This window comes from Mastacembelus armatus, chromosome 3 (assembly GCF_900324485.2).
Source record: "Mastacembelus armatus chromosome 3, fMasArm1.2, whole genome shotgun sequence".
NCBI classification, from domain to species: Eukaryota; Metazoa; Chordata; class Actinopteri; order Synbranchiformes; family Mastacembelidae; genus Mastacembelus; species Mastacembelus armatus.
In genome coordinates this window covers 26,630,522-26,656,582 of record NC_046635.1, presented here as the reverse complement: position 1 = coordinate 26,656,582, position 26,061 = coordinate 26,630,522, and the positions used below count along the sequence as shown (strand labels likewise).

At 40.7% G+C, this 26,061-nt stretch overlaps 3 protein-coding genes across 7 annotated transcripts; 1 reads left to right on the top strand and 2 right to left on the bottom strand.

Annotated features, from left to right (window-relative positions):
* Window positions 1-980: 980 nt before the first annotated feature.
* Window positions 981-7,288, top strand: c3h16orf87 (chromosome 3 C16orf87 homolog). Of its 3 annotated transcripts, XM_026293711.1 has the most exons (6): window positions 981-1,266; window positions 2,829-2,925; window positions 3,106-3,285; window positions 4,825-4,988; window positions 5,094-6,336; window positions 6,921-7,288. In XM_026293711.1, exons 1-4 carry the CDS (start codon window positions 1,201-1,203, stop codon window positions 4,908-4,910), a joined length of 429 nt encoding a protein of 142 aa, XP_026149496.1. In that variant the 5' UTR covers window positions 981-1,200; the 3' UTR covers window positions 4,911-4,988; window positions 5,094-6,336; window positions 6,921-7,288. The 3 variants fall into 3 exon arrangements, with proteins under 3 accessions (XP_026149496.1, XP_026149495.1, XP_026149494.1); XM_026293710.1 differs by lacking the exon at window positions 4,825-4,988; XM_026293709.1 differs by lacking the exon at window positions 4,825-4,988 and having other exon boundaries at window positions 3,106-3,294.
* Window positions 7,090-14,834, bottom strand: shcbp1 (SHC SH2-domain binding protein 1). The gene is made up of 13 exons (XM_026293708.1): window positions 14,547-14,834; window positions 13,038-13,241; window positions 12,812-12,927; window positions 12,289-12,497; window positions 12,087-12,182; window positions 11,771-12,001; window positions 11,461-11,638; window positions 10,532-10,652; window positions 10,097-10,228; window positions 9,358-9,476; window positions 8,912-8,998; window positions 8,179-8,317; window positions 7,090-8,086 (listed from the first exon to the last, which is right to left on the bottom strand). The coding sequence occupies exons 1-13, from the start codon at window positions 14,695-14,697 to the stop codon at window positions 7,767-7,769; spliced, it is 2,103 nt and encodes a 700-aa protein (XP_026149493.1). The 5' UTR covers window positions 14,698-14,834; the 3' UTR covers window positions 7,090-7,766.
* A 103-nt stretch (window positions 14,835-14,937) lies between these two features.
* On the bottom strand, window positions 14,938-25,743 carry LOC113122393 (cilia- and flagella-associated protein 70-like). Of its 3 annotated transcripts, none has more exons than XM_026293704.1 (24): window positions 25,582-25,743; window positions 24,994-25,180; window positions 24,215-24,310; window positions 23,983-24,068; window positions 23,274-23,462; window positions 22,810-22,992; window positions 22,512-22,606; window positions 22,206-22,296; window positions 21,756-21,893; window positions 21,294-21,455; window positions 20,593-20,682; window positions 20,288-20,379; window positions 20,027-20,087; window positions 19,590-19,691; window positions 19,075-19,208; window positions 18,770-18,885; window positions 18,353-18,541; window positions 17,720-17,862; window positions 17,334-17,489; window positions 16,647-16,808; window positions 16,251-16,340; window positions 15,827-15,928; window positions 15,422-15,469; window positions 14,938-15,187 (listed from the first exon to the last, which is right to left on the bottom strand). In XM_026293704.1, exons 1-24 carry the CDS (start codon window positions 25,651-25,653, stop codon window positions 15,116-15,118), a joined length of 2,856 nt encoding a protein of 951 aa, XP_026149489.1. In that variant the 5' UTR covers window positions 25,654-25,743; the 3' UTR covers window positions 14,938-15,115. The 3 variants fall into 3 exon arrangements, with proteins under 3 accessions (XP_026149489.1, XP_026149490.1, XP_026149491.1); XM_026293705.1 differs by having other exon boundaries at window positions 16,251-16,310; XM_026293706.1 differs by lacking the exon at window positions 19,590-19,691.
* Window positions 25,744-26,061: the final 318 nt, after the last annotated feature.

Genomic DNA, 26,061 nt, shown 5'->3' with positions numbered 1-26,061 from the left:
CCATTTGAGTATTATGGAGGTCACTGTGCTGTGGGGTCGCAACCTGTCAGGCGCCTTTCCTTGTGGAGTTTGCATGTTCTCCCTGTGCTTGTGTGGGTTTTCTCCAGGTACTCTGGTTTCCTCCCACAGTCCAAAAACATGTATGTCAGGTTGATTGGTGACTCTAAATTGCCCATAGGAGTGAGTGTGAGTGTGTGAGGTTGTTTGTCTCTATGTGGCCCTGTGATGGACTGGTGACCTGTCCAGGGTGTACCCCCGCCTTCCACCCAAAGAGAGCTGGGATAGGCTCCAGCAGGTCCCCGTGACCCTAATTAGGAATAAGCAGATTTAGATAATGGATGGATGGAGGTCACTGTGCTCCTGGAAACCTTCAGTGTAGCCTCCCCCAGCTCTGTGCCTATCAACAATCCTGTCTCTGAGCTGTACAGGTAGTTTCTTTGACCTCATGGCTTGGTTTTTGCTCACATATGCATTTTGCTGTGAAGCCTTCTATAGAGAGGTGTGTGCCTTTCCAAATCATGTCCAATCAATTTAATTTACCACAGGTGGACTTCAGTCAAGGTGTAGAAATGATAAATTCAGGTGTTGTTGCAAAGGTTGTGAATCCTTATGTAAATGTGATATTTCAGTTCTTTCTTTTTAGTAAATTACAGACATTTCTAAAATTATTTATTTATTTTGATGAGAAAGCAGATGAATTTAAACAATAGTTGTATCAGGCTGTAACGAAACAAAATGGAAAAAAGTGAAGGGGGTCTGAATGCAATGTAAATATAACAAATCTAAGCATCATTACTGAGCTGTTAACACATTCATAGACATTAGCAGTGAATTCATATATCAAACTGAAGCAGGAAAACATGCAAGAAATGTAAAGTGCCTTTACTGTGTTTTGATGCTGTAGAAATGAATTGAACTGGGTCTTTACACTCCGGTACAGTAGGTGGCGACATGCATCGTTTTTGCTGGTTTGCCATCAAATAAAAGGAAGGGTGAAAGAAGAGAGCTGAGGCGTCATTAGCTTATACTTTAGTAGCTGGAGATATGTGCTTCTTAAACATGTGCTGTCATCTGTCTACATCGGTCTGTCTTTCTTCACTGCGTCCTGTTTGTTAATGTCCGTTGTAGAAAGCCAGTCGCCGTCGTCGCAGAGAGAAGTCGTAAGGTTAGCTATCGGTGTGTCGCTGCAGGGAACGGACTATGTCGGCTAATAAAACAAAGAAAGTGAAAATGGCTACGAAATCCTGCCCTGAATGCGACCAACAGGTGAGAAAATACTTTGTGAATGTTGTTTCAGATTGGTATGCAGGTTGATTCACTCCCTGTGGTTTCATTTTAATGGGTAATATAACCGCATAGACGGAAAATAGGCTCCAATGTGAATGTGAAAACGACATCACCAAGGTCGAACAAGTTGATCCAAATGTTTTCTGTTTGGCAAAGACGGTCTTCGTGCTGTGGGAAATATCGTTTTACACCTGTATGTTTATGACAGTTTTATATGGAGTAGGATAGAGTGAAGTTGGCTTCGCATTGGAGAGAGACGTGTCTGCAGACAAGTAGTGACTGTCATTCTCGGCCGGAAGTTGTCAACTTTTGACGGAAGTAGAAATATGTTTAGAGTTAGTAGGGTTATAACCTTGACCCCAAACCACTGGCTGTATCCCAACTAGGGATGCAGTGATTATAGCCATCTCATTTTCCTCCAAAAGAAAAAGATGAAACATAAAATACAATACAAACACAATATGCATCCATCATTAATGATTTTAATACATTTCTCAGTACTGTTGTCCAACTCTGGTCAAGCTGCAGCTGTGAAGGTTGCTGGGCTGGGAACAGTTAGGAAACCCTTCTGGACTGGAATGACTCATTTCAGTTCAGCCCATAGTTCATTCTGTAACTGGTAAGAAGGCTGAACCTTTGTGGTTGAAAAGACACCTCATGGCCATCCTGCTTGTCCTGTTTGACACTGAAGGGAAAAGAGCATCTCGTAAATGTCAAACTATCCAAAGTTGTATCACCTAATAGTGTAATATGTCTCAGTTGAACAGTGGGGTTGTTGCTCTTGTGAAAAATGGAAAAAAAAAAAAAAACTGAACAGCTTCGATTTACTGTATTAAAAAACAGGCCCTTCGTTAAAAAAAACTCAATGCAGTCTAAATCACTTCATGTTTCAGTACTTAGGTGCCATTCTTTTATTTGTTCATCTATATTTTCTTTTTGTGTCAAGTCTTAAGTATGTCCCCATCTGTTTTGCAGAGCTTGACTATGCAAGCAGAGCACAGTTCCTGGCATTATTGTAGGAGAATGGCATCTGTGGCCTTGATAAGTGACTCATATTCTGTTTAGGGTTAATCTACTTGACAATTTAGAAATAAGGCAGTTTTGCTCACTATACTATACTGCAATACTACTGCACTATACCACATTGCACAAAATAATGTTAATGCCAACTGGCAATATAGTGCATATTTTGTAATTTGATTTCTGTCACACACCCTGCTTTCTTTACTGACAATTAACATTATCATTAAAAAAAAAATATCTAAACTTTTGATAATATTCAAGTAACTTCCAACTAGAAACTAGTAACTAGAAAATTTTGATCTGATTATGTTTGCTAGGCTGAGCCAAGAGCCGTTGGCTGAGCACAGCTATATGTATATCTCCACCACTTTGTCATTCAATTCATTGGTAAAGTGTGTCCAAACTTTTCCTTTTGAATGCTAGTGTGTATATGTATAATGTGTGTGCTAGTGTGTGCGTATACTGATCTAATGTAATTTCAGCCTTAACAGTAATTAAATCCTTATGTTTCTCTCTAGATTCCAGTTGCATGCAAGTCCTGCCCATGTGGTTATGTATTTATTAGCAGAAAACTCCTAAATGCCAAGTTAAATGAGCGCTCTCCAGCCATTGCAGGTAAGGTGTGTGTTTGTGTGTGTGTGTGTGTGTGTGGAGGTTGGGGCTCAGTGTGGGTCTTGAGGAGCTAGCATTTACTAGTTGCACATTGTACCTTACACTTGTGCCAGACTTTGTGTTAAAGAGAGAGATTGGTCTGGATTAGAGAATTTGTGTTTTAATCCATGTTTTCTGCTTTAGACAAGCTGGACTTCAAGCGGAGGAGGACAGAGCGCATTCGCAGAGAGAGAATTGACTCTCCTTTAGCTGGTGACATGGAGAACAGGAGAAGGTCCCGGGCCAACAGCCAATCAGATCCTATCCGGCGAGGACGGGGCAGGCCAAAATCAGTAGGTCTGAAGAAACAGGAAGATGAGAAAGGTAATATAGGTGATTATTCACAGCTGTACATTTCAGGGCCTCTTGCCTTGACTTCATTGAATGGATGATGCATTTCTGTAGTGTACCAAAGCCGATAATCTGACATTAGCAATCAACTTTCTCTCTCCTTTTCATTCTTAAAACGCACACTTGAACAACTCAGTACAACAATAAGAATACCCTCCAGAAGTGACAGTCTGATCATGTGCACTGTTCCAATACAATGGAACTGGTCACATATGCACAGGCCCCATTATAACTCCAACTGGATACACCCTGAATTGGTTGTTTGCATATGGAGCCCTACTCACTCCACAACTTATCAGCATGAAAAATGGCATAGAATAAGTGTAGTTTTTAGTAGCAGAGAAGCGCAGCCTAGTTTTAGGATAGGTTCTCTAATAGCACTAGAACAGCCACGATGGAGGGTTGTTACACATAGCTGTGGTGATTTCAGGTGCCGTCAGACAGTGAGCAGTTGCTGCCACCTCCATGGTTTTCAATGTAAACAGTGTGACTGCTATCAGAGTTTATGATGGTTGAAGCTTGGCAGCCCCAGACTTCAGCAGGGGAAAGATGCATGAGCTGATTTTACTTGTTATCTGAAGAATACACCATTTCAGCAGGTCCATCATTTATCTATCATGTATGTATGATGTGTGCTCATTCTCACCATTCTCATTAATAAATAGCAGTATATGTGTGGGAAATTGCATATTCCTAGTCTGTGCTTATGAATCATTTATAAATCTGGCCCATTCTGTTACACGCTGTCCATACATTTCTCATCTGTGTGATGTAGTTGTAGCTGCAGTATTCTCCCCTGCATCCTCCAGAAGTCTTGTTTAGAGAAAAATATATTGCAGAGTTTAAAGATAATATGATGCTTCAGCAGTCTAGTTTATCAAACCAAACAGCTGTGTGAAAAGATGACAGTAGGTGGCTAGCAGCAAACTGTGGTGTATGGCATAAGCTACTAGAAGGATCATGGGCAGCTAGGAGCATTGGTGATGACCTATCGGTGCCTTTCAAAATTTCTATCAGACGTCACTCATTATTTTTATTTTAATGCTGTATGAGAGTCACTTTAAGTAATTTTAGGTATTACCATGGTTCCAGTAACAAATAGAAACACTGATTATGCAGGACAGATACTGTCTTGGCAGTAATAACTTGGTTGTAGCTGTTTAAGTCTTCATTGCAGCCTTGGGTACTTCAGATTAGGGGTTTTCAAAGTCTGACACTGTTGGGCCTGCTCTCAGATATTAGCATGTGTGTCATCTTCTTTAAAGATGAGACACTTATCCTGTACTGACATGTCATAGTTCAGTGAAAGCTCAGCTTGCAGTTCTTTTAAATGTGTCATCATTTTAATTTACTTTTTCCAGTTTGGGGCTGTAATGCTCTTTGTGTTAAAGATCACTTGATATTTTGCCACTCAAATAATTTATTTTAATTGTCTCCTCTACACTGCTGCTGGAACTGCAGATTCTGTTGGTAAGCAGGTGACAAACTGCAATAACTTGCTCTTGTTTTCAGAACACTGGTGTGCACCTCTTTTAGTGTGTCTGCCTGATGTTTCCCTCATCCTACCACAAACTCTCCTGCACATCATCACTGTTTGAAACCATCTGTTCCACACATTACTTTTCATTGTAATATTGATATATTTACCCTCCAGCCAACAGTACCATAGTACAGAAGTAGGTCCTTTTTGTCAAATACTAATTAATTTAGCTTTTTTGGCCTAACCATTTCTAAACACAGTGTTATCAAAATGGATTTTCTGTGATTTATTATTTTTGCAGAGAAACAAGAGAAGGAAGTGGATATTTATGCCAGTCTTTCTGATGAGAAGGCCTTTGTGTTTTCTGTTGCCTTGGCTGAGATCAACCGCAAGATTCTGGGTCAAAGACTCATTTTATAAATTAAATCCTGAATAACCCGAGTAAACGCACCACAGGACCTGTTATGATAGGACAACTATCAAATAGCAAGAGGATGACCCAAGAAGGCAGAACTTTGACCTGGATGTGTTTCTCTTGCATGGAGGGAGGAGATACAGAAAAGTGCAGAAGCTTCAGACTCAAGCGGTGTATGCTGTTAAAAGAATCCAGCATGTTAAAGTCTACAGACACATGGACATGTCGTTGGACTAAAAGCATGAGTATGGTTTGTATGTTGTAATGACATTCACTGTTGTTAAAATTGTCAGGGAGAGGAGCCACTGGTAAGTCTGTTCTTTAGATACAAACTTCTCAATCCCACTCTATCTACACCACACTGTGCTTATGGGTGTCTAATTTAGTGGATTGAGAGGCAAAAGAAATTAGACAGAAAATTACATTCATCTTATCTGACTGTTAACAAGTGAACGTCTTTAGTTGAGTATCTTTTTATGAACCTAAGATAACATTGTTATTATTAAGACTGGAGCCTATCAATAAAGATTTTTGTGGGTTGCCATTGTTGAGTCCTATGTTATCTTTGTAAATTTTAGGCTTACACTTTTTTGTGTACAAGACCACCTACAGGAGCTAAATCTAACACTGAAGATACTGAGCTAACTTAATCTGGATGATGTTATATTGTTTATATTTGTGATTTAGCGTCCAGGGATCAGGTTGTCGAGGCCCCCGCCTTCCACTGCTGCGTGATCCACAATGCACCAGCCCCTTATGGATCCTCCTGTGGGACAAGATCTTGGATACATGCAGCTGAAATGACCTTCCTTTGCAGGGTGACACTCCCTTAAAGATAAGGTGAGGAGCTCAGAGTAGCGCTACTGTTCCCCCAGATCAAGAGAACCCAGCTGAGGTGGCTCGGGCATCTGTTCTGGATCCCTCCTGGGCACCTCCCTGGGGAGGTGTTCCGGGCATGTCCCACCGGGAGGAGGCCCTGGGGAAGACCCAGGACATGTTGGAGGGACTATGTCTTTCGGCTGGCCAGGGAACACCTCGGTGTCCGCCCAGAAGAGCCAGAGGAAGTGTCCAGGAAAAAGGACGTCTGAGCATCCCTGCCTAGGCTACTGCCCCCGCAACCTAACCTCAGGTAAGTGGAAAAAGATGGATGGATGGATGGATGGATAGATGTAGGAAAGAATATATGGATAATTAATAAACTAATTACATTTTCTCACATAACATTGACAGAAAGGCTGCAGACTGTATACACTTCTGATTTTTCCCACATTCAGAGTATTCATTAAATACCAATACGGGTACATGTATCAGAAATGGAAAGGAAAAGGACCACTGCTCCACAGACATGCTCTATGAAAAAAAAAAAAAAAAAGGGCAGAGGCAACTTATTTTCCCTAACTCACAACTAGATATGAAGCTAAGAAATAATGATGCTAAACTGAAGGCTTCCATAAAGGATGCAACAACTTCAGGTCACTATGAGCTTCATAACCTTAACATGTTTAAACAGGAGTGGTTTTCCTTGTAAGAATAAATGCCGTTTGGGTCATGGTTCTCAAGCAAACTTCACAACATCTAAAAGCCGAACAAGCTGATGTGCCTTTTCCATCTGACTGCTCTAGTCACTCTGGCTGGACTTATTTTTTGACTGCTGGCAGGTTGATTAATCTGACTAGTAGGAAAATAAAGTGTTGATCTGCTTATGTTTTTCAGGCATAATTTTTAACATCTAGTGAAAATGAAGTCAGATGTTCAAATGAAGTCACAAGTCATCGGTGATCAGCTTCGTAACTCCAGTCCTCACCTGGTGTAAACATTGATTTCCACTAATGTGTGTAGAAGTCAGTGATGTGACAATACACACATTACAATGGCAACAAAGTGAGGTTTCAGAAACCTTTTAATATGCAGGAAATTTATGTTCACAGTTTCTACAAGAAGTTTAAACCAAATACTGACTCATCTGTGGCATCATTAGCATTATCCTAAGTAAAAAACTCAGTTTGTCTTCACTGGGACTTCCCTCAGCTATTAAAAAAAAAAAAAGCCTTAAATCTTTATTTTTTTAAAAAAAAAAAAAAGCGAACACCTGAAGTGACGTGAAAATTACATCTAACTTATGAAAAGAAACTTTTGCATCAGCATGCATAGTGCTCTGATTTAAACAAGCCACCACCTTCAGGATAACAGCATTTATTAGAACAAAAGTTCAACCACCAAAACTAGATTCAAAGTGACGAGTGGAATCTAAAAACTAATTAAAAACATTTAGCGTCAGGAGCCCACAGAAATAAATAATGTAAAAGCATTCGTGCAAGTTCAAATATGTTGTCGCACTCACTGTACTGTAAGGCCAGAGCTGCTGGAAACACACACAGGCAGCTTTGAACTGATCACAACACACTTCCTGTGGTATTGTCATCTCTGCATAACACCCTGGTAGATGTGAAGCAGCAAGATTTATTTAATGATTTTAAAAAAGATAAAATATGAAGCTGTCATTAAATAATTACTGCTCTGTGGATGGATTTTTGAAGACACGTGAGCTCAGTGTGTGTGTCAGTAGAAAAAGTTGCCGAAGTCACCCATTCCATTACGTCTGAACTGGTTTCCCTGAATTGAGACAAAGATCTGGTGGTCCATCAGATCCTGGACAGCTCGGCTGCATGATGTCTCCTTGTTTCTGCTCAGCTGACGACTGAACTGCCACTTCTTGCCTGAAGTGGAAGCCACGTCACCATCTGTGCCATTGTTGTTCTCAGTGGACCCATGTTGAACAGCTGCTGAGCTGCTGGAGGTCAGAGTTGTTGTTGCTGGTGTGGAAAGAAGGTCTGAGACTCCTTGCTGCTGTTGGTCTTCAGCTGTCTGTCGAGCAGGGTCTTATGGGAACAAAACATAATTAAACACTGATTCTGAACTGACCAGTTTTATTACCTATTCATTCATTTCTTTGATGATGTTCTGTGACTACCTTCATTTGTGTCCGGAGGAACTCTGTGCTGTTCGCTAGTGCTGGACTTCACTAGAATCACTCCGTAGCCTTCATTGTTGTGGATTACATTGTTCTCCATTGTGATGGATGGCATCACATCTAGCTCATCTGCAAAGTCCTACACACACACAGACACACACACGTTGACTTCAATAAAAAAAAACAATGCATCAGAAATCAGTAGAACTCTTCAGCATGATACAGATGATTAGTTCAACTTAGAAAAGTTTCTTCACCACATGTTTGCTTAAAGACTGATTTCTAAGTTGTTTAAAAGATAAGGCTAGAAATTTTCTATATTAATATAATTTGCAACACCCCTCCTCTCTACCCCCCACCACACAGACTAAAACCAAAACCAACAATGAGGTGCCTCTTACTCACGCCTTCTGAATATATGTAGTTTAAAATATGAGTCGTCCTGTTGACTACATTGCTCTGCCTTATTGTCACTCAGCTCACTACACTCTGTCAGTTAAGGAGCAAGCATCTAAGCAATGAACGAATAAACTAATACAGTGCAGACCTGTCCAGCACTTATGTTTACACACAAGCATAAGCATGTTGATTCATTATTCAAACAGCACTGCTTTAGAAAGGAAAGTTATAGCACAATCTGGACTCCCTTTTCTGGTTGAGGTCCCTGTGCCAACACTGAGGACAGTATTTGTTTCAAACAGACTCAAAATTTATAGGAGTCCTGTCATCTCACCTTAATGAGGATCCCATCCTTACAGTGATGAATGCCGTTACTAACCAAACTGCAAACACTGCCAGGGTAAATCTCCAAACCAGCTCCCTGCAAGCAACACACCACATAACTGACCACATATACAGTCGAATCCACATAAACCTACCAGATGATATTGGCAAACTCAAATCAGTATCACTGGAAATAGAAAATAATGGAAAAATGAACAAATAAACTGGTCCTAAAAAATATGTTGAGGTTAAAATGTCCTCATTCCCTTAGTGTGAAGGAGAAAGATCATTAGCTCATCTGATAAACTATTTCCACAGTGACTTGTAACAGTGAGCAGTGACGTGATTACAAACCAGCAACAGACTCAGCTCAGCAGCAACAAGCAGCCTGACAGCTGTGTGTGAAGTTCAGCCTCTGAGAGCTTGGCCCTGTGATCAGCATCATACAGCACTCACCTTGGATCCATAGAGGTCACACATGTTCATGTTAAGACAGGCCGACGATCGAACAATAACGCCAGTGGTCTCACACTGCAGTACACAGTTCTCCATGGTCAGAGTTCCCTGACGGACACCTGACAATTAACAAACGGGAGGGAGTCAGCATGTTAAGCTGCTGCATTGGTTACGTCACATTGTGTTTCACTGAAACACACACCGTGCACAGAGTGGATGTAAATAAGGATAATGTAACTGCCGAAATGTGTTTCCTCCTTTGCATTAGAATGTCGATGAACGCATTTCCAGTGTTCACAGCAGGCAGAGGAAGGTAATATATGTTACTGATCTTATTCGGTCTTGCTAATATGTAGCACTTGTGCTCTAACTCCACAGCCTTGATGTGAAGGTGAAAGTTACTGATAACTTCTGATTTTAGCCATCAAAAATCGGTCAGTGCCATCAGCAGAAAGACACTGATACAAATCTGAAACACATGATGCTGGAACATTGAAAATATTAGAAAGTACCAAGCTAACAAATGAAAGAGTTTGCCCACAGTGCTCAGAATGTCAACAGGAGGTTTATATAATTACAATGGATTTTATTTGTTACTGTTTGTATTCTTGCCATTATAACTTATGCACTTGTTAGACAGGTTTCTTGTTTACATAGCAAACACTTTATATTCATCACAGTGTTTTGCATCGATTTAGTGAGGTGTGATCAATGCTTGTTTACGTTCATTTTTACTCACACAGAATACCCTCAATAGCATCGTGTTGGATAAATTTGATGTTAGACAGTCTGACATCAGCTCCCGTGGTCTCCACAAATGAATCACCCTTGTTTTTCTTTTCAATCACCACATCATCAGGAAAGCCAAAGCCTGGAGTGCACGCACGCACGCGCACACACACACACACACACACACACACACACACACACACACAATACAAGATGCTGTCAATACTGTGTAATCACCAGAAAACACCAACTGTTGCGTTTTCTTATTTTAGAATTAGCCTGTGTTTTAAAAGTAATAGTCACCACAACCTCCCTCGTGCCTGGAAACAGGAGTGGGTGTGTCAGGGGTGCTAAGAAGGTTTTTTTGTTTGTTTTGTTTTTACATAAATCCTACACATTTCATCTTTAGTAGAAGTAATTACAGAAATCATTAATCCATTTTTACCTTCTATTGTGATGGAGTCTGGTATGAAGATGGAGCTGCTTACAGTGTAGGTTCCTGGGAGAACAATGACTACGTCACCCTGATAGCAGGAATCCACTGCTAATACTGGATCGCTGTGAAACTGAACAGACATGACAGAGTTAAAGCCAGGCAGCATGAATTCATGCACTCATCAATTCCTTTTGCCTGATTCATCTGGAGCTTAGAGCTCAGCCTCAGAGCTGAGCTCAACAACTACTGTACAACGTGATAACACTATTTACTTCCCTCCAGCAACAAACAAATGTGTGCATCCATTTGGCTTTCTAGACTGTAATGAGAATACACACAAAGGCAGCCACAGAGTGCAAGTACCCAGTACCATCCAATCATGGAAGCTAAGCAGGACCGTGCCTAGCTAGTACATGGAGGAGAGGACTAACTTGGAAGACCAGGGGCTGCTAGCATCAGCTACTGAGGTTGTGTCAGGGAGGACATCTGGCATAAAACTTGTGTCAAATTGATGAGGACAAATTCTGAAGCTGTGGCGACCCCAAACAGAAAAAATAAATAAATAAGAGAGAGAGAGAATCCCACAATGTTCTATCTATCTTTCAATGGCTACTGGAAATCTTTCAGAATTTCACCAGAACCATTTCTGATATCATTTAAAGACAACATCAAGAGTATTGACTAATGTTACAAAATTAACCTTTACTATCTACAACTAACTTAATCTGCTTGGTGAGAGTAGTGGTGTCGGCAAAACACAAGAAAGCACCACACAGATTTTTGTTGAAGTCGTAAAGAATTAGATAAGGGACTTAATAAAGTGACTGTGTTTAATCAAATCTGGGTATTTGGTAAAAATACCCAAAACAGGTCAGTCAAAAGTCTGGACACATTTACTTAATTAAATGGGAAAGTGTATGTGTGTGTGTAGTATTGACCTGGATTTCAGTGTCACCAGAGGAACACAGAGGAAGCAGTCTGGTATTAAGGAGGGACTGGAGCTGGCTAGTGCTGCAGGAAGCTGTGACCACATGGACCACCTTCACACCTGTTGCTCTGGGTCCACGGCTTTGTACACACTGCTGAGTAGAATTACCTTTGTAGCCTAGCACGTACCTGGACAGGAGATGATGGAGGTAATGGTCAATGTTGTTAAGAAGGATATGATAGGAGGATAAGAGAGGCAGTAATGCAGACTTTGCAGAACATTTGTGTAAAAAAAAAACAAAAAAAAACACACAGATCTACCTCAAGAGGGGATTCTCAATGATGTGCAGTTTGCGCTTAAAAATCTCAAGTTGATCGTAGAGCTTAAGGCCTTCCACCATAGACACATTGTCCAGCTCTGAGTCTGAGTCAGTGCTGAGGACACTGCGCAGCATAGAAAACTGCTGGAAGCACTGGGAAGAGTTCTCCAGTAAGGACTGGTATTCTGCAACCAGACCTGCTGGGACTCTATCCTCCAAGATGTCATAGTAGCTGAGAAGACACATTTTCAGACAAGATTTATAGGGTCAAACCAACACATATCAAGACCAGACCACTACAGATGCAGTGTACTCACAGCCTGAGACGAGGCTCCACATAACGAACAAAGTAGTCAAAGTCATCATCTTCATCTTCCTCATCCCATTGCCTCCAGATGTGTTTATAAAAAAATCTGTGAATAAGGGAGTAAAAGGAAAGCATGCCACAGCTGCACAGTAAATCTATCACTGTTATTTGACAGGTAATCTCCAAATACATGATCAATCCAGCAGTTTTACCTGAGATGTTCAAGAGCAAGGGCAGTCTGATCAAAGTCCCCAGATTCCTCATACACCACCTGCAGCTCCTGCAGTGGAACTTTGTGCTGAGTGGCCTCAAGCAGAGACTTGATGTCCTCTTCAGTGAGTTCACAGCCTTTGGTATCATGCTGCAGAGGTAGCACCAGCCTCACACATGCCTTCAGGTCTTTTAGGTCAACATCATGCACCTGAAATCACCAAGGTGTGAAATGAGGCAGAAACTGAACTTTTCTACTCCCCCTTTGAAATTCCTCACACCTGGATGTGCGTACACCCAGGTGCCAAATGATGAATGTCTGCAGCTTTAATTCCATTTGTATGACTCATCAGGACTCAGCTATCTTTATGACAGCATAATAATGCTTGTGTACAAGCACAGACACATAAAGTGTGTGAGATTTATAACTGCTAAGGGTGCAGAGCTGTTTGTATGTGGTGCATATTTAAACACAATGAAAACCTATTTAGCACCCTGTATAGTAAAATATTCCAGTTATCTCACCTCCACCAGAACATCAAAGACAACAGTAGACCACAGAGCCAGCCAATCACAGGGCTCCACCACCTTTTCCAGGTAATCTGCTGTGAAGGCTTTCACCTCGGAGGGCTTACAGTCTCCTATACACAAATTCAAACATACAAGAACTCAGTTCAGCAGTCTAATGACTCTTATTGATTCTTACTATAATACTGTATCAGAGTCAAACTTTGTGACTGTCTGCTTTTACCAAGCATGTAGTCCTGGTACGCCTTGAATCGCTCATAGAACAGCAAGTGGCTGGTCTGAAAGGTGTCTGGCAGACACGAATTCCCTCCCGCATTTCGCTCCAATCGCTGCAGTTGAGTCCCTGACTTTTCAGTGTTAAAGTGGTCTGTGCCACTGTCATCATCGTCACTCTCATCCTCCTCATTCTCTTCATTCTGAAATAGAGCTGTTGTGGGAAAATATATGACAAAAGGTATGGCAAAGTTTAGTTCGGTTCTAGGCAAGGCCAGATGATCTTTTCTGCCATTTATTTTAATCTTTAAATTCAACAGGGCAGCGTCACAATGCTGACATGTCAGGTCACACGTGGAAGCTCGCCACTACAACCACAATCTGATCTGCAAACATTTTTATACAATTTGGAGTCTGTCAGGATTTTAAACCTCCAAATGACTGTGTGCAGGTGTGTCCTGTTTGCTTTAATTAGAAGTGGACTAGTTGCAGTTCACAGGCAAATTTAGAAAGACACAGACCAGTGTGTATAAAGCAAAGCTGTTCCAAGATCACAACATCCAAGTCTAAAGTCTCCAATTTAATATATCTGTTCCAAGTGCATTTTATCTGTTTTAATTGTAATGCACATGGTCTATACTGTGTCTATCAGAGTTGCTGTAGACTACTAAACATTTCTCTTGTTGCTCTGTTCTGTAAACCTGCAGATATGGAAACTAAATCATTCATTCATTATCTAAATCTGCTTATTCCTATTCAGGGTCCCACGGATCTGCTGGAGCCTATCCCAGCTCTGGGTGAAAGGCAGGGGTACACCCTGGACAGGTCACCAGTCCATCACAGGGCCACATAGAGACAAACAACCACACACACTCACACTCACTCCTATGGGCAATTTAGAGTCGCCAATCAACCTGACATACATGTTTTTGTGGGAGTAAACAGGAGTACACGGAGAAAACCCACGCAAGCACGGGGTGACCTTCTTGCTGTGAGGCAACAGTGCTAACCACTAATCCACCGTTCTGCCTGGAAACTAGTTAACTCAATACAGAGAGCCTATTATGTAACTACTTCCAGGGCAGCTAGAACCAGGGAGGTGAAAACTTTTAGATGCATATACCTGCTATTTTGCAAATTGTACGACCTGTAATGATAACACCAGCTATTATTTGACAGCCATCAGTGCCCTCTGCACCGTTTATACCAATTAGGCTTCCGTACTTCATGTCGTAGCTAGGAAGCATGAAAAGTAGTCAAGAGCGACTTTTGGTACGAGTTTTACTCGACCCTCTAACGTTTGAAAGACAATTATCGTTAGTGCATTTTAAGGCTGTGACTGTGGGGTCTGTTTTTTCACAGCAATAAATGGAAATGAGCAAACATCTCAAATTATTGTTGTGGGTCGGTGCTCTAATCGAGCTAGGTAGTGACGTTACACCTGAACATATCAGTCTAACTAGCTAATAACAACTGATTTAAAGTACATTAACAGGGTGAATCATAACACTTAGTCTACCTTGAGTTGGGTCGGATGTATCTGCAGAAACCTCGTTAACGTCACTGTTTCCCAAATCGAGCTCAACGTTAACGAAAGACTCCATATCAACCACCAAGACGTCCGACATCTCATCCGTCACGGACAAAACCTCCCGTGATTCCTGCTCCATGAAGAACTTAAAAACGACCTAATATTCTGTATAAAGTTAGCAGACTCACAGCCAGAGGCGTTATTCTGCTTTAGAAACACAAAATAAACAGCACACACCCAGTCCCAGTTATTTCAAAATATTCCCGGTCAGCACAGCCGTAGCCAATCACAACAGAGGAACCGCCTCCTTATACTCGGAACCAATGACAAAAAGAGTACTGAGCATGCGCATTATGTTTTTTTTTTTTTTTTGGTCCAGTCTTTATTGCAAAACAGTAGAATGACAGCAAACAAAACAGAGTTGGCAATGCTTACTATGTCTATTCCAGGAGCATTCTCTCCTTTTCAGGTGTTTCAGTTGTATCTGATGTTTTAAATAACGGGGTTTTCATATAGTAAACAAGTTAAATACCAACTTCAGAGCTTGTCCCAAAACATCAATTACTGTGGTATAGCTGATCCTGCTGCTCATTTAACTCCTTCTGCAGTGACTCGTTCTGCAGGTTGAACTGGATACCAAGAAGACAAAAGGATTTTGTCAGATGGAAGTGAAATTAAAACAAATACAATTTTCAAATACATATTGGAAAAAAGAACAAATTTACTTAAATGATCATATTATTACTGTAAAATTTGTGTTCTCCTGACCCAAAGCAAAGTCAGAAGACTTTGCTTTTAAATAATTTAATTGTAGGTCTATTTGTTCACTAAAACATTTGTAATATAGAATTCACATAACTCACCTTTACTGCATATTTATAAAATAATTCTGCTTCCTCTTTTTTGCCAGACTGTTAAAAAAAAGGGTGATAACATGATAACATGTTTAGTTCAGGCCCCTGTAGTGAGACTGTGTGAATGAGGTCATGTGATTAGTGAGCAAAAGGATATAGTAAGTTAGACATTTCCAAGAGTCAGGAATAGGCAGAGATAATTGGCCAGAGATGGAGTGAAGATGAATTAAAGTTGGGATCTACTTAATCATCATAAGACATGATGGGTAGGGATATAGCTAGGTTCAAATTAACATGGGGTAGTGCACATTGACAAGAATTCACCCAGAATCTACTCCTGATTCTTGGAATCTAGAGCCAACCTAACCTGAGGTGGGACACAGCTCGTGTACTTTCATCATGTTCCCTACTCACCTTCAAGCTGATCAGAGACAGGTAAGCCCACATCTCTGCATTCTGGTGATTCAAATAGTTTGCCTCAATTAAAGCTTCCTCAGCTAGACTCAGCTCCTGCAGCTACAAAGACAAACACACAAAAACACACACAGACACATCCAGTGCTCATTTCCTTCCAAAGCCAATTAAAAAAACTCCCAACCAAAGTGTGCTAGTCCCCAATTGTTCTAAGAGAAACCTGGGCTTTGTTAGCAGTTACCTCCAATGCATTTTTTTTACCTTATACATATTTTATATTATTTATAACAGTATATAATAATAACTACATTTTATTACACTTGTTCAATATGTGCACTCCATTTTTAGCTTAACCAATAAACCAAGCTTAACTGAAATATATTTTCAGGCTTACATCCTTCTGGAGGTGGAGGTTAAGTTTTACCTGGTAACAAGCTGTGCCCAGGCCCAGCCAGGTGGGGCAGGATGGAAACTGCTCACAGGCCTGCAGGTAGATAACTTTGGCTTGCTTAAACTAAAAGTTAAAAATATAAAAATATTGCAGGTAGTGGCTTCACACAAGATGTTGTACATTTATAATGATGTGTTTTCATATAAATTCCATAGAACTATATAACATAACTAATTTCTGTCTGCTTTTTAATGGCACACATGCAAAGCAATAGCGTAAAATGAAAAAACATTTTTACACAACCTTTTAGCTTATTTTACTAATTTAGAAAATCTGCTCTGACTACAATGTTTCACTATAGTACTTAAGAATTTCTACAGCATAGTACACAATTAAATTGCAGTAGTGAAGCTTCTCTCGATATTTGACCTTCTCCTGTTGAAGATAGATGGATCCCAGCCGTAAGAGGACAAGAAAAGAGTCTGATGGCTGCTGTGAGAGGTTGAGACTCCGCTCGTAGCTGTCCTGAGCATCATAGAAGGCCCTTTGCAGGTAGTGACAGTGACCATTCAGAGCCCACACATCTGCATCCTGCTCACAGGGTGAACAACATGTCTCAGGTCAGTGTTCAGAAGAGATGCTAATTTGCATGGTCCCTTCTTCACATCTAAATGGCAACTCTCTGTCATCTCTGAGGCATGTGTGACCTTGTTAATGAATAAACTAACACCAAAGTGACAATCAGCTGTCCAAGAAACATTTAGTAAACAAGTGTCCATTTACTTTGGAGACCCTAAACTTTGAGCACTCTGTGTTATAAGGGCTATATCCCATACACTATTCTTTCTGTACTGATTTAAACCTACTTAAATTAAAGGTCAGATATGTAGCTGTCTAAATACCCATAGTCTGGAGTGTATTTATTTGCTGCATACAAACAACAATGCGATGAAAAAAGCTCTTAAATTCAACATTATAAGTGCATTCCTGCTGCAATTTAGACACATGTTCAATTAAAGGCTGTGGACTAAGCATTATGGAAGTGACAAACCCCAGTGTCAGACTTTCCATCTGGTCCTTACTCAGTATTGCACCTAACACTCGGTGTACAAGTACCTGATCTCTGCCAGCATCAAGTACCTCCTTGATGCTGGCAGCAGCACTGCAGTAGTCTCCTCTGAGCAGCTGCCACTGGGCCAGATGAAGGAGGTAGGAGACACTGCAACCACCTTCAGGACACAGCAGCTCATGGGAAAGAGCACACTCTGCCATCTGACAAAAGAAAACAATGTCAGCTAATAACTGCATGTCATGAAAATAAACATGTAGATACTGTTTGATTCTCCAAAACAGGACTTACATAGTATATAGGTTTTCCAGTCAAGTGTCTTCCTCCAGGTGTTTTAACATAAACATTGTAGGTTGTTTTTTATTCATATTTGACAAGTGTGAATCCAGCTGGCTGGTCAACTTGGTGAACCACCAGGTACCTGTGTTTTTACCTGTAGGGCATTGTTCTGCAACAGGAACTGGGCCGTTGCTGTGTAAATGGTGGAGGTGAATTTATCTGGAGCTGATCTGGAGCTGACACTCTGTGCCAAAGGCTCTTTGTTTATCTTTGCATACTGGTCAACAAACTCTGGGCCTAGGAGAAAAATTAAGTAATATTGTCAGATAACATGAACTGCTGGACTGCTCCAGGAACCCATATTCACTGTCACACACAGCTCAGCCAAAAGTGCACAGAGAACTTTAACAACTAAAACACTGCAATTACACAATTTACTTTTATTTGTGATTTTACAGTAAATAGCAATCACGGAAAACCTGTTGTGCATGTTAACAAATCTGAGTCATCATTTACTCTCCTGAATGGTAAAGCGTAAGCCCTAAGTTTCAGCACTGCAGCTCCATTAGAAAAAAGGACAAGTGGTAACAAATCAGGAACAAACCAAACACCATTTCCCATCTCTCAGTCACCACTGGCATAGATATAGCACCAGAGTCTCTCCTATAATTCTGTTTTTGCCAGATTGGGAGGTCTGCTTGTTGCTTAATTTGTTCTCATGGCCAGAGAAGACACTATGATGAGACAGTACACTCTTACTCGTACTTTCATTGCTGCTGCACTTTACCTTGAATAACACCAGGTGACTGACATGCAGGTGTGGCTGATTCCTCTTCCTCCTGCTGGTCTTCTTTCATGTTTTTCTTCTTCTCCTCACTCTCTGTTTGCTTTTTTGTTTCCACTGTCAGCTGTCTTCTGGCCTCCAGAAAAGCCCACTCCGCTAAGATGGATTTATCCTGGATCTCATGGAACAAACCTAGACCGCAGACCCAGAATAAGTCAAACTATTAAACTAATTAAAAATACACATACACCATGTTATTCAAAGTATCTTGTGTAGGTTGAACTTCATAAGAACCAATGACTGGATGATAAGGTAATCTGACAAAAAGAGTGTTTGTAGTAGCAGTCAGTATGTATTCTGTGTTAGTAGCAGGTCCACAGGTTAAACAGCAGTGAGTAGGAATGCAGACTTTCATCTCACCCAGCAGCGTCCAGCCCACCACACTGGATGGGTATATATCACTGACTCGCTCCAGAAACGTCTGGGCTTCCTTGTACTGTTCAAACATCACGGCCAATACCCCACACATCATCAGGCTGGAGAAATGAGAGGACACCGTTATCAGTTATTATGCAAAGTTATTGTGTTGCATATTTTCAAATGAACAAAATGACAAAGTGATACTGTCTGTAGTGTCCTTTACACAATGCCAAAAGACACTTCACAAGTATTTTATTCCCAGTGATGGATAAATAATCTTTTATTGTAACTGGAGAATTTCTAACCTGGGTTGGTGTGTCTGCTGGATCAAAAGAGCATCAAAGTAACACTCTTTCGCCTTCATGTAGTCTCCTGTCAGCATGTGAAGGCTTCCATACGCAAACATATGGGAAGGCTCACTAGGGTGCCTCAGCACTAACTGCAAGGGAACAAATGCATAATTCAGTGGCCACTTTAGTTATTTTAGCAGTGAGTCATCATCTGTGTAGTGACTGTCATTAATCACTTCTACAACATGACTTGTGGCCAGTTACTACAACAAACACACAAAACACTGATGTGCTACAAACATAAGAGAAAGAGAAGCCAGTGATACATGAAGGTGCATTTGTGACAAGAACAAAAGTCAGTTATAGTTGTGCACTTCGATTAGGTCTGAAAAAATGAATGATTGTTATTTGTCAACCCTAGTCTATTTTATTAATGTGAATTTTTTTCATGAATACGACTAAAAAGGTTTTCAGCAAGTTTTCCTCATTTATTATGAGTGAAAAACAGCTGTATTAAATGGGTATTGTACCTCTTGGTAGCACTGAGCAGCCTGCTGATGATCTCCAATAAATTGAGCCTCCCTGGCAAAATGTCTGAGCTGAGAACAACTCAGATGGTCATCTGAATAACTCTGAGGAGAGAATAAAATTTAATAGAAATATTTAATACATATATATATATAAATATATATATATGTATATGTAAGGTGGTCATTCCCATCAGATGCCCCTTTATTTGTTCATGGCTCAAATCTTCTGACTGCCTGTATTTTGTTCCACAGTCCTCATACAGGTCTGAAACACAAGGTACCACATTGCCTAGCTGCCTGGAAGCCCAGCACTGCCTGCAGGAGTACACACCAATGGAGAAAATTTCGAAAGTAAGCAGCTCTCCACTGATGTGTGGTTCATTTTGATTGTGTTTGTGTGCCTGTGTATGCAAAAATAAACTGCATCTGTGATTTACTGTTTCTGCTCTGCTGGGACCCATTGGAAGTGGAGGTCTGGGCAGGATCAATGCCTTCACTCTGCAGAAAACAGAAACACATCTTGTCATTTGTGTTCCACAGTCAGTCACAAATTCAAGTGTCAATGTAACAGACCAAAACAGAGCGAGTAAGAATTCATGTTAATGACCAATCAACTCCAGAAGTTAATATCATTTGATTGCTCGGGAGTTTGGATAGCTCAGGGCCACAGTCGGCATTCGGAGGACTTAACACATTACCTTCTGGACAGCTCCTCTGGAGATGTTTTGGGCACCAATGGCTTCTCCAAGGCTATCTCAATTATAATGTAAGTTCTTCCCTCCATATACAGCTGTCATGGACAGGATATGTGTGTTAATATGCTTACAGCAAGCATGTAAACAGGACACTGAACTACAGTGTATTACAGTATTAAGGGTGTACAGTGTGCTCATAGTGAATCGGTTTTAAACATTTACTAGAACCACAGTTTCCAGTAAACAGCACCTACTGGGTTTGTGAATAACCTGCTACTGCACGGAATTGCTGTTTAGTGGCAACTTACATTTCCCTCCTTATTGATGTGTGATTCAGATTTGGTCGGGCTGCCAGCCATACTGTCAACTGCAGCTGTCCTGTTATCATTTCCAGGTTGCTGGCATGATGAAAACATATTACATTAAGGTTCCAACCTTGACAAACACAATCTGGATGTCAACTTCCGAAGTTACAGTTTGGTGAGACTGAAGTCAGGGTGAATTAATTTCTGGATTAAAAAAATCACCCTCTCGGTTTTCCATTAATCAATTATCTACTGCTTATTCCTGCTATTCATGGTCACATGGCAGCTGAAGCAATCCCAGCTGACACTGAGCAAGATGCAGGATACACCATGTGCCAACTGCCCATCTATGACAGTGATGATGACAAACGCTCACATTCCCAGCTATGAGCAATTTAAAATCACTAGTGAACCTAACCTGCATGTGTTTGGACTGTGGGAGGAAGACAGACTGCCCATAGAAAACCCACACAGGCACAGGGAGAACATGGAAAACTCCACACAGAAAGGCCTGAACATGACTCACACCTGGAACCTTTATGTAGTGAGGTGACAGAGCTAACTAGTGTGTCACCACGCTGAGCTTTCCTCAAGTTGGAAAATTTTCAAACACTTTCAAGGACTTGTTTCACTATATACAACTTATATGGTGACTGTAAAAATAATTGTCTTGTTCTTATTCGGACCATCAGGACCTTCCTGACCTTGTTTGTTGGGTCCTCTGAACCCTTGGCTTCGTTGCTGTTTCCATCCAGGTACTTCCCTGGATTTGCCTTGTAAGAGCCTGCAGCTGAGCTGGCATGAGCTTTCCCTTGGATGGCTGCAGCCTTGGTCAGCTCCTTTAACACACTGACACTCCGGTTGGTCTTTAAGTAGAAGAAGACAAACTCATTTAAATAGAGGCTTACCAATATGCACACCATAGGACCAGTACTAGCAATATTTAGTAGGCTATTTTCATAAATTCTTCATTTATGTGTCATACATGACATACGTGTCTAAGCCAACATGCATTATTCCAGAAAGTGTTCCCTTAAGAAGCAGATGAAATTTCATTTTTGTTTTGGTCATTCCTGGTAGACATTATACAAGCTCGACTCAGTACATACAGGCAGAGGTCAAGAACTGTAAATAATGAAGAACATGTGACCATGTATTTGTGTGACCTTATTCAGCAGCTCAGCCTCAGAGAATGGCTGAATGCTGTATGCTCCTCGAATGCAGCTGACTCCAGGATACAACAGCCGCCTCATGTCTACAAATGCCACACCATGGAAGGGGATCTTTGGGTTCTCCTCAGGCAGCTACACACCCACACACACACACACACAGAGTAAACATGCAGTAAAGATTTTCTGCCACTGACTGGAAGAACTTGTTGGTCTGTAATTGATCTTTGCTTCTGGTTTTAAACCAGTAACACAAGTGCTTGGAAAATGGTTTATTTAGATATCTAGTAAAGTTTCTACTAAAGCATCACATTAGCTTTGGTTAAAGTACAATGCATTTTGATTTGCAGCATTTTGATTTTGAATGTTTCCCCTTATTTCCTACATTAGGTTCAGGGTAAAGAACTAACAATATAATGTCAATACTGTTCACAAAAGGTGTCTCACCTCTTTGGTTTTTGCTGTCTTTTCAAGTGGAGCCAGCAACCTCATAATCTCCACTGGCCACAGTCTGCTTGCAGTGATCCTCTCCCGCAGCCTAAAATTACAGTCAACACTGACACAAATCTTTTCATATCTCCTTTTATATGTGTATCTCTCTATGTAATTTTACTGGTGCCATTCAATGCTGCAAATTGTTGCCTGAAATGTGTTAAAAAACTAATGCCCCACTCTTCACTTCAGGAACATTCTCTTTAAAGTAATTTCCAATAGGTAGCATGTTGTTCAGGTAGGCCTGTGTGTGTAGCTGACCTGGCAGTTCCTCCTGCATCCATGAAGCAACACATCTCTGTGTCCCAGCTCACCCTGTTTTCAGCCGTCTCTACCTTGTTACGAAACTCCTGATTCTGTAGAAACATTTAGATCCTTCAACCCTGCAACAGACCCTGCCTCCATATTGAGTTCATTTCTATGTTCTAATCATCTGCAGTATTATATATGCTTTGAAGAGAAATTTACCTTTCTCTTATCACAAGTTACTAGTTAAGCCTATAATTTATCTCACCAAGGCATTCCAGCTAATACAGGTGCAGCATAAAAACAGAGTTACCTCTAAGCTGGTCAGTTCGCCATCCTCCTGTTCGATGGGCTCTGCCTGGAAGAAGGCTCCTGGCAAGAATTGATTTCCTGGGACCAGCAGTGCCTGATGGGGCATCTTTTTCTGTCGGCTCTTTTCCTCCCTCTGACCACCTGGCTTTAGCTGCCCTTCATAGAACACCAGCACTTGATCTTTCTGGAATCAGCGGAGTCGTACAGTCACAATGTTAAAGTCCTCCATGTTGGAAAGATTCAAATTTAAATTTGGTCTAAATGGATCAGCGTTGATTATCTATTACATATCAGTCTAGTGCTGTCATTAACTATGACAATATTTGATCATTATAGATTAAAAATTCCCTAAATTTTTTCTTGGAGAGTTACACATGCCTAGAGCAATACAAAATAAATAGGATTGTCACTTGTTCCATTCAGTGAACTAGTTTAAAGAAACTACATGAAAAGTTTAACACTCACCTCTGCAGTAAGTGGCACTTGCAGGGCAGCAGTGTATGTGCAGGGGGTAGGGGCGCAGTCTGGTGGCAGCATCCATGACTCCGGGACACAGTAGGCTGTCTCTACGGTTACCTTCAGCAGGGTGCAGGCTGCACGTTCAGTCTCACACAGCAGTGGCTCCAACACAGTGACATGCACATCTAAAGTCGGCTGCAAAATAGGCACATTCATAGTTTATTCATTGAGTGTATAACTGTATTGTCTGCAAATGTATTTGTTGAGTTAAAGGTTGTGAAAAATACCACAAGCTTACTGTCTGATGTTCTAAGTGTTTTTAAAGACTGCTGGGAAATATAATGACGGACAAACTGAAAAAATCGGCCTGTACTTTAGTCTCTAGTTTAAGTACAGATGAATTTGGCAGGAACATTTAAAAAGGGCTATGACTAACAGTTTTCAGTTGCCTTCGGGAGTAACCAATGATGACCTTAAACAATACGTACAATGCAACTTTAAAAATAATGTTTCTAAGTATTTTCTTTTAATGAATCCCTTTGCTTTGAAGATTGTCAACACTCAGATGGAAATATAAACTAATACATGTCCTTTGCACCTTGTGCTGTAAACTGGAAATCCCACCTAAACATTTGTGCAAACTACCATTTATTGTAGCTATGACCCTACCCCTAATAACATCTGGATATTATTGCTATTATAGTTGCCAACCAACCCTGTGCCTGGGGTCCTGGGAGGACTCTCTGGCCTGGGAGCTTGTCATTGGATTCAGTGGGACTTTGGCTGTGAAGCTGCACTGACCTGAAGAAAAAATCATTCCAACAATAAAAGTCCTGCCCTGTAATTCAGTTCTTTGAAGTCACTTCCTGCTGTCCTAGTCTCCACAAAAAGCAGCTGATGGAAACAATTATTTAAAAACATATCATTTATAATGGATACAGCTGTACCGTGCAGCAGGGGCAGCAGATCAACCACAGCTTGGCCCAGCACAGCTGTCTTTGTCTCCACTCTCTTCTCCTTGGGCAGGACCTCTGTGACTGTTACTGAGCACAACAAGGTCATTCAAAATAAACAGTGCTGTAAATACTAATACATTTTCACAGTGATTTATGGGAACTGGACCCACTGTGTCAAGGCAGGAAATATGCACAAAAAAGGTTTTGGTCCTGGAAAACCTACTGATAATGCTTTCAACCATACTGCAATCAACTGCCATTAAAATTCCAGCAGAAGTCTAAGCCAGTTCTCTAAAACAGCAACAATAAACAAAAATAGTTAGGACCAGTGTGACAATAACTAACAGTAAGTCCACATATTGTCTTATTTTATCACTTGGTTATTGTTGATCCATATACTGTTAAATTTTCTGCTGGAAACGCCATGCACTAGTTTGTGTGGTGAAATTTGTTTGATGTTAGGGCACAACCCTCAGTAAGAATATTAGGACTGGTCTAAATTCAAATGGACAAAGTAATGGTTAAAACTGGTTCCAGGCTAGCAAAATGAAATGTTTCTATGCTAAAATAACAGCATATATAAATTCTACCTAAATCATCTGCCATGTTCCTCTGATGCCTGTGATGGAAATATTCTACTATTATTTAAGAATGTGATTTTCTTGGTGTACCGAGGCAATTTAACCAGTTAAATGTGTTATTTAAGGAGATGTTGGGAATTTGCAAGAGATCACAGCGGCAGCAAGAACTGACCAAAATAAAAAACTTACATATGACAGGTTTTTGGGCAATGTCACTGAGAGCCTGGGTGTCACTGGGGCAGTGGAAATTGCAGTCAAAGTCATAGATAACAAGCTGGTGCTCAGGGTCAAACGGTTTCTTGTCTGACTGTCCCAGCACCATTCCATCCATTTCAACCTGCAGAAAACTCCGGAAGTTCTCTGCAGTTTTTCCTTTCTGACAAAAGAAGAAACAAAGATGTTACATTAGGTGGATACTTGTTTGACTTTAGGGCACAACTCTCACACATAATAATGTTTGTATTCAAGCGTAATATATGAATTAAAGATAAAAACTGATCCAATTTAAGTAACGTGCTTGCCATAAAGTCAAAGCAGCCAGCACATCTCATGTGTCTCAAGCTTCGGTAAGATTCTGTCTGCTACTGAACCCCCATGACACCTGTAGCTGGGACGAGGTGTAGTCCTCGATAAATATTGTTTTTATATATTTTAGCTACCTGGTTGGATAGACAGATTTAGTTTCTTTCACAGTTATGTCACTACTGACATTACTGACATTACTCTTCATCAGCTTGATTAGTTAACTAAACTACTTAACGTTAACGCTGATCTTACCAGGTAATTTCCACGGATGACAGTTATTTTTATGTTATAACCGTCTTTAACGGAGTTTTCCTTTCCCTTCATGTTGTTTACACACGATAGATCAACATGAGCTAGTTAAGTTATGTTAGCTAACTAGCTGTCGTTTTAAGAGTAGCGTTTACATGCGGAGCCTCGTTTCCCCTAGCAACGGAGCTACACAATTTTGGCATGTTCAATGACAGTCTGTAAAACAGCATTTGGACAGACCGCAGCAATTACTCATAAGCAGATAAACAAACAAATAAATAAATAATCAACAGACTCACGGGACTTAAACAAAACAGCAATAAAGATATATAAACTGTGTGTTAGTTCCCTAAAATGACGAAATGAATCATTGTTAGTTTTCTGAAGGGATAAAGCCAACAAAAGAAGGAAAGCAGACTGAACAAGACTGACAGGAATGTTCTGTTTGATAATAATGGTCCGATGGAGTCATAACAATAATAC